The 8,138-nt window shown below is 39.7% G+C and overlaps 1 protein-coding gene across 1 annotated transcript; it reads left to right on the top strand.

Annotated features, from left to right (window-relative positions):
- Window positions 1-3,042: 3,042 nt before the first annotated feature.
- Window positions 3,043-7,845, top strand: LOC130216507 (uncharacterized). Its single transcript, XM_056448407.1, has 4 exons — window positions 3,043-3,394; window positions 3,484-3,612; window positions 7,307-7,410; window positions 7,576-7,845. The coding sequence occupies exons 1-4, from the start codon at window positions 3,109-3,111 to the stop codon at window positions 7,675-7,677; spliced, it is 621 nt and encodes a 206-aa protein (XP_056304382.1). The 5' UTR covers window positions 3,043-3,108; the 3' UTR covers window positions 7,678-7,845.
- The last annotated feature ends 293 nt before the right edge of the window (window positions 7,846-8,138 follow it).

Raw genomic sequence — 8,138 nt, 5'->3', positions numbered from 1 at the left:
TCGTGGGACTCGAGTGGGTCTCATACCCCTGGCCATTCAGGAAGCTCAGGCGGCGGTGGCGGCCATTCAGGAAGCTGGCAGTGGCTCTGGCAGTACTGGCGGCAACGGCTCTGGCAGCTCTTGCAGTACTGGCGGCAGTGGCTCTGGCAGCGGATCTGGCAGTACTGGTAGCAACAGCTCTGGTGGTGGCAGCAGCGTTGGCAACTCAGGTTGTGGTGGCCATTCTGGTGGCTCAGGTCATGGCATTTCAGGAACATGAACTGGACTGGACTATAGCAGGAACAGACTTGGAACAGGGAGCCATCTTGTGAGCTAGTAGCAGATTAGCGCTTACCCATGCGTCAGCTGGAGGGCTGGTTGTGGCCACTTTATGAGCTGGAGGACTGGAGTCGGCCATCTTGTGAGCTGGAGGACTGGAGGCAGCAATCTTGTGAACAGGAGGACTGGAGACATCAATCTTGTGAACTGGAGGACTGGAGGCGGCCATTTTGTGAACTGGCAGACAGGAGGCGGCCATCTTGTGAGCTGAAGGACTGGAGGCGGCCATCTTGTGAGCTGGACGACTGGAGATGGCCATTTTGTGAGCTGAAGAAGACCCTGGCATGGCTTGAGCAGGCCATGGCGTGGCTTGAACAGGCCTTGTCGTGGCTGGAGCAGGCCCTGGCGTGGTGGGAGCTGAGGTTTTGCCGTGTTCTTCCACTGGACCCACAGTGAGAGAAGAACCACTGATCAATAACGCAAAGTCAATGTACTGGGCCAGTGAAAAATGTATTTTTCCCCATGGCAGGCTTGATTTCCATGGTTCACTAAGTCCATTTCTAAAAATGTCCTTTAACACCACTTCATTAAAATCCACCTGGTAACAGTTCACAAAAATCAGAAACATAGAGCTCAATTGTCCTCTGGCCTTGAGACAGTTCATGGCTGAGTCTAGTTTATGTAGCTTACAGGCTTGAAAGTTCTGCTGGATTATTGTATTGTAACGTGGGGTCTGAGACAGTATTAGAATCCATATGCAGAAGTTTTATTAAAGGGTTTAGGCAGAGACATCAGTGAGTAAACAGGTGGAAAGTCGGCAGCACAAAAGCAGTCCTATCCAGTCAACAAACACAGGGGCAAATCCAGACGATGTAGTGAGAGTGCAGGCAGAGGTTCAGTATAACAACAAACAGTCCAAAACAGAGCAAGGGGGCAAAGATAGGGATAGTTGATGTGAAACTGATGTTTCGACACAGTGTAGAGATCCCGAAGCGCAAGTGTTTCGAAACACTGTACCAAAGCATGATCCGAAACACCCAGGTCACATGACTAAAATGTTTCGAAACACCTGGTTACGTGACTAAAGCGATTCAAAGCATTGATCAGTTCAGAAGTATTTTGAGACCTGGAGAATCTGCATTTGACTGACAGGGTCAGTTGAAAATGTCTGTCTTGTATGGCCTAGTGGATCGTGCACGTGCGTGTTGTTACAGACTTCAAATGACTTTTGGGTTAGATTCCCGACTTGTACAAATACTCCAAAATAATGATTTTATGGATTTTAATCATGTTACTGTTTATGGTGTACTCTAGATATGATACAGCTGCAGATACGCCATCAATTTAGCGAACTTTTTTGTAACTGTAAAACAATAATTAATATTTTTACAGTACTGTGATGGTTGGGTTTAGGGTTGGGGTAGACGTTCATAAAATACAATAAATGGGAAATTTAATGAAAAATATAAATAATTCTTGTTAACTTCTGTCCACAACTGTATATGATCTATCAACAGCCCTGTTTTATGACCAAAACAAGCCACATTTATTCACAAAGTGTTTATTCGGATGTCAGACCAATGTTGAAACAAAATGATGTTCGAACAAAGCATCTCAAACTGATATTAAAGCATTTCAAAACAGCTATATCAGCCTGGATTAAAACCAACAATCCCCGCATGGTAGTCAGGAACCCTAACCACTCCACTATATCACTTGAGGGTTCATTCTTACAAAGTGGGGTTTAATACCTCAATCTGCTCAATTGTTCTTTGCTGAAGCTGTTCCAGTGCAATACATAAAAATGACCACTAGGTGTCACCGTAGAGTGGGGTTTCGAAACATTTCGAAGCTTCGACACATTTGCTTCAACTGTTTCAGTGTTTCACGAAAGCCTCGCTTTGCCCACCACTAGGCAAAGACAGATAACGTACTTGATCAAGGCAGGCAGGTTCATACACAGGCAGGCAGTCATGAAAGTCTCTTGGAAAATGCTTGGTAGTGCAGGTAGACTGGCAGTACTTCGCCAGGAAGCATGGCCTGAGCTCTTGCTAAAATACTACACAAACAGGAAGTGACTGCAGAGAGAGCGGAGCTGAGTCAGTAGTCGGGCGAGGGCTCCCTCTGCTGGCGTGGGGTTACATAAATATTGTATGTACTTTTTGCCACTAGACATTTTATGGTGCACTGTGAATAAAATTGTGAAATTCAGATCCACAAGGATATATTGCACCACAAGGTCACCGGTAAAACTCTTTTAAAGATAAAATCATCTGATTTTAGCAAATATTGTTAGTAAATATTTTTATGATTTATTTAACCATGAGCACACACTCATGAGCTCAAGATTAAAGTCAGAGTTAACCTAAAAAAAAGATGATCAGATTCATGATACCAGCAAAGCCTGATTGAAGGTACAGACAACTTATCTGTGAAACCAGACCTTAGACTTTTTATAATGTGATCTCTGTTGAGCTTTAATGAAATGCAGATGGTGGAGGATAAACAAGAGGTGAGAATAATCCCCACTTCCTGTTCTTGTCTTCGTTGAACTTCTGCTCACTACTGAAGTCTGGTGTTGTCTAGAACAGACACAGGTTTCATTTCAGTGCTTTACTTGCAGCTACAACATGATGAGTTTGTACTTTCATTTCTGTGAGTATTTTATCTTTATTATGCTTTCTGAACTTTTATTCCTTGTACAAATTCAGTCAAAAGATGCATAAACGTTTGTTTTTAGCTTATTTGTTTGTTGTGTTTGTTTGAAAAACATTGTACTACAATAGTACTGATGAAGAATCTTGATGATTTTATCTTGTAGATCTGCTTATATGGTGTCAAGCTGCACATATGTTAACAGATCAACAAACACATTTGGGACAAAATGTCACCATAAACTGTGATCTTGTTGAAACTGAGGTTTATTGGTTTTTACTGAATCTTCAATATTCAGCCCTGATATTACGCTCGTTCACAACGCCATTTTACTACAATGAGCGATTCAGACAAAAATATTCAGTGAACTCTAGTCGTCTATTAATAAATAATGTCACCGCTGATGAATTAGGAGTTTATTACTGCATAAGCACAGATACAGAACCAAAATTCAGCAACGGCACCAAACTGTACATCACCGGTAAGCTCACTATTGGCACTAAATACTTTCAGTACACTGATTATGGAAAGACTGAATGTATTGTGATTTTTACTTTTTTTACTCTACAGAAGAAACTCCACAAATCGAGTGCCAGAATAATACAGTAGTGCAGTTCATCCAGCAGAATCAGAAATCATGGCTGGCTCTGACCCTCATGCCTGGTCTGCTGATTGTTGTTTTGGTCATTGTGATCATAGGTGGGTTTTGTTAGTTTAAATAAAATTACATGTAAATACACACTGATGCTTATTAGCCAGTAATTATTTTCATATTATGGCTGATAACTAATGGCTCGGTAAAGTGCAGTACAGTACACTTTTATTTCCATTTCCACTGTCAGAAGTACCAAAATAGTAAACATGCATACCACTTTTGGGACTCTTTCATAAGGGTATCTAGGACAAGATTATGGTACCAAAGGGAAAGAGCTAGACTCACTGCTGGTTTGTTTACAGAGGATTGTTACTAGCAAATACATCAAGCCAGGGAAATGACAACGTAGGAAGTGCCATTTATAAATACACAGTTATAAATACACACAGTTGCGTATGATGCCATACCCATGGCAAATCTAAATGTGAGTAAATTGTGCAGGACGACGAATTATATCAGCTTGAGGAAACGTAGCCATTTTACGTTTTGTCAGTGTAGTGGCTAATTCATGTAGGTTCAGTCGTAGTAAAATGTATGATTTTTTAAAGGAAGCGTGGCACCAAACCCCACCCCTAAATTTAACCATCAAAGGGGATGAGCAAATCATACTAAATTGTACGAATGAGATCATACGAATTCATACGAATTAGCCACTAAATCAAAAATTGACAAATTGTCTTGAGATTGTTTTGAAATAAATATATATATATTTACAGTCTTATGAAAAAATTTGGTCACCCCTCTGTGGCTGCGTAATTATGTGTTCTTTCTTTATAAGAGAAGATCGCAGTGAAATGCCATACGGTTTCTAGATAATGTCATGTTTTTCAGAGAGAAATACGTAGTGTAGCAGTATTAAGATGTGTGGAATTAAATTGAATCTGAAAAATATGCTATGCAAAAGTTTGGACACCCTCTCTTTTGTGTGGATTTTAAAACCTGTAGTAACTTAATGCTGATTGGTTAAAACATAAAATGAACTTGAGTGACTTAGTGAACTTTAACAATCCTAACATAGGTGCATCCTATCATGAAAAGAATATTTAAGATATCTGATGGCTAGTTGTGCTCTTTATTGTAAACCTGAAAGTAGCATCATGAGAACCTCAAAGAACTTCCTAATGATCTAAAAACTAGGATAATTCACCAACATGAAAAAGGAGTAAATAAAGTTTCTATCTCCACAGTCAGAAATATAGTAAGAAAATGGAAGGCCACAGGAACAGTTTTTGTGAAGGAAAGATGCAGTAGGCCAAGAAAAATATCTGAAAGGCAAAGGCAAAAAATGGTTAGAATGGTCACAGACAAACCACAGACCACCTACATAGAGCTCCAGGAACATCTTCCTGCTGATAATGTCATTGTACATCGTTCCACAGTTCAATGCATTCTTCACAGAAAACAGCTAAATGGAAGGTGATGCAGAAGAAGCCTTTTCTGCATTCTGACAACAAGAAGAGTCGTTTGAGGTATGCAAAGGCTCATCTGGACAAGCCTGAATCATGTTGGAAAAATATACTGTGGACAGATGCCACAACCATAGGCGCTTGGCAGAAAAAGAACACAGCATTCCAGGAGAAGAACCTGCTCTCTACTGTAAAATATGGTGGGGGCTCTATCATTCTGTGGGGATGTGTGTCAAGCACAGGTACTAGAAACCTTGTCAGAGTTAAAGGTTGCATGAATTCCACCCAGTATCAGCAGATTCCGAAGAACAAGGTTTGAGAAGGGTCTGGCTGCAGAGTTGCACTTGCACCTTCAGGCTTGGACGCTCGGGCTTGCATGCTCAGGCACCCACGCTTCAACACAAATAAACCAAAACTTAGTTTCCAGTTCGTTTGTGTTGACAGTGAAGACGTTGTCAAATGATTCTAAGTACTCAAGTTGTACACCAAAAGCTGTTTGTGTATCCATCATTATAATACTTTAATGTAAATTTACCAAAGCAGGCTATTATTAACATTTATACCAGCAAAGCTTATTATTTATTTATATGAACTATCAGGTCTAAATATACACAAAGTATTCTTCCACAGTTATGAATAAAAAAACACCAGGCAAATTTGAATTTTAGGTTTTATTTTAAACATTTCAAGGAGTTGTAGTATTACACACACACACACACACACACATATATATATATATATATATATATATATATATATATATATATATATATATATATATATATATATATATATATATATATATATATATACACACATTATGGACTTACAGCAAAGATTATTGAACGTTTTGGGGAAACTATTCTTTATTCAGAAGGTCCCAGGGCGATTGCAAACAAGAATGCAGATGTCGATGCAAGTGACATGGCCGAAGAGTGCAGGGCTTGTTTGCATGAAGTTTAATACATAAACGAATATTTACGTGTACAGTTGTAAAACGCTTAGAAAAAAGGCACTTAGGTAAAAGGGTGACAGATAAGAAGTTTATTGCAACGATCTTAATGAAATCCGTTACCTCAGATTTTTCCACCTCAGGGACACCCTTAAGTTAAATTACTGAAGGACTTTCATGCAAGCGGCCACAGGTGGCGATTGTAAATGACGTCACTTGCAGAGAAAGTGCCGTTGCCTGAGCGCGCAAGTCTGAGCGTGCAAGCCTGAAGGTGCAAGTGCCAATCTGCAGCCAGACTCTATTGCAATGTTCAGAAATCAGTCAAAAAGCTGAAGTTATGACAGGGTTGGATGTTTCAGAAGGACCCAAAGCCCAGTTCCAGATCTACCAAGGAGGTCATGCTCAGACACGATACAATGATTTTGAATGGCCATCCCAGTCCCCAGACTTGAACATCATTGAAAATCTATGGATTGATATGAAAAGGGCCTTTCACACTCTGCACCCATTAAACCTGACTGATTTGGAGAAATTTAGCAAGGAAGAATTGCCCTCAGCAAGAACTCAGGCACTTATCCTTGACTATTAGAAGTGTCTACAGGCTGTTATTTCAGCAAAAGGTGGCTGTACTTAAGATTGATGTCATTATTTTGCTGGGGTGCCCAAATTTTTGCACCTGTCTGTTTTTGTTAAGGCTTAAATTGCATTGCATCTGTTGATTAAATTAATCTTATGTCAGAGCTGAAATGTTGCTTTTTCTCTGGGGTATAAAATATATCCGATGCTGATGCGCACTTCTCAAAAAATGTAACAACAAGACACAATGACACATATCGCAAGCTCTGTGATTGGTTGGCTTGTTAGTGTTGACAAGTGTGGGCGGTGCTGAGAGCTGCAAGCCCAATGGAGCGATTGTTGAAGTGTCGAGTCCTGTGAAGGAGCTCCAGATGGAAATTTTTGTTTTGTGTTTACCTTATGATTAAAGTTGTTGTACAATTACCAGTTCCCTACTCAGAAAAAAAGAATTTTAGATACTTGTAGTGTTCAGAAAAAACAAAACACCCACGAAAAAACTCGACACAGAGGAACATAAAAATCTTCTGCCAGCTAGCATTTCGGAAGTGTTATTGCAGAGCAACACAAACAGCGTGCTGAAGTATAAATGCATGACTACACACAAAGCAGGTGCCGTGGGTCATCCCGATAAGTATAATCCAGCCTTTAGAGCTGTCTATGATTATGAGTGAGAGATCGTAAATAATAGGGGAGGCTTTACCACTCTGATGTCATGCACAAACGAGAATGTTAATCCAAGTGTTTCTGCAGACTGTTTTGTAATAAATTAAATGTGCATTTATAATATTGTTATTCAATTCTCAGGATACGTGAAGGTTGATGGCTGTAGAAATAGGATAGCAGAACAAAACACTGGTGTACAGATAACACAAGTTACCCAACATGATCCAGAGCAAAACCAAATACAGGTACTATCTATCTATCTATCTATCTATCTATCTATCTATCTATCTATCTATCTATCTATCTATCTATCTATCTATCTATCTATCTGTCTGTCTGTCTGTCTGTCTGTCTGTCTGTCTGTCTGTCTGTCTGTCTGTCTAATCCTCTTTTCTACATTGCTCTTTCAGGATGTTGAGGTGGACACTCCCATGCTGAGTAATAATCCTCCCACCCCTGTAAACAGCAGCTATGTTGCATTACAGCTGCCAAAACCACAAACACACGCGTAAAACTGACCTACATGGCATTCTTGCAGAAACTTGTGAAACTGTGGTTGTCGAAGCATACATGTAGCTGATCGTTGTGTGTTCAAGCACATCTGTCTGCACCTTAACCCAGTGAAGTTGTGTTTTGCAAATGCTAGACAAAGATTTGTTTTAGTTTTTTACCAAATGATGACTTGCTAATGTTGACATAATTCATTTATTTTTGTTAAAGATTATGTTAATATCATTAAAGTTTTTTTAAACAATGCATCATGACACAATCCTATTTCTGTGTTAGAATTCTGCAAGGTGCAAAAAAACAACAACAAAACAACAGGTGTGAATATTTACAGGAAGGAGTCCGTAGAGCTGGTTACAGCCACACGAATGCCTAGATCTATATAAAAAATAGTAACACTAGCTACAGCGCATCCAGAAAGTATTCATAGCGCTTCACTTTTCCCACAATTTTTTTATGTTACAGC

The sequence above is a fragment of the Danio aesculapii genome, chromosome 22, assembly GCF_903798145.1.
Source record: "Danio aesculapii chromosome 22, fDanAes4.1, whole genome shotgun sequence".
Lineage (NCBI taxonomy): Eukaryota > Metazoa > Chordata > Actinopteri > Cypriniformes > Danionidae > Danio > Danio aesculapii.
Note: the sequence above shows the minus strand (reverse complement) of the source record. Positions and strands in the feature narration are given on the sequence as shown.

What these genes read in the sequence shown, in the direction of transcription:
- LOC130216507 (XM_056448407.1), top strand. Translation starts at nt 3,109, where the DNA reads ATGTTAACAGATCAACAAACACATTTGGGACAAAATGTCACCATAAAC. An exon ending in CACCAAACTGTACATCACCG is followed by an intron (nt 3,395 to 3,483) that starts GTAAGCTCACTA and finishes TTTACTCTACAG; the next exon opens with AAGAAACTCCACAAATCGAG. An exon ending in TTTGGTCATTGTGATCATAG is followed by an intron (nt 3,613 to 7,306) that starts GTGGGTTTTGTT and finishes TTCAATTCTCAG; the next exon opens with GATACGTGAAGGTTGATGGC.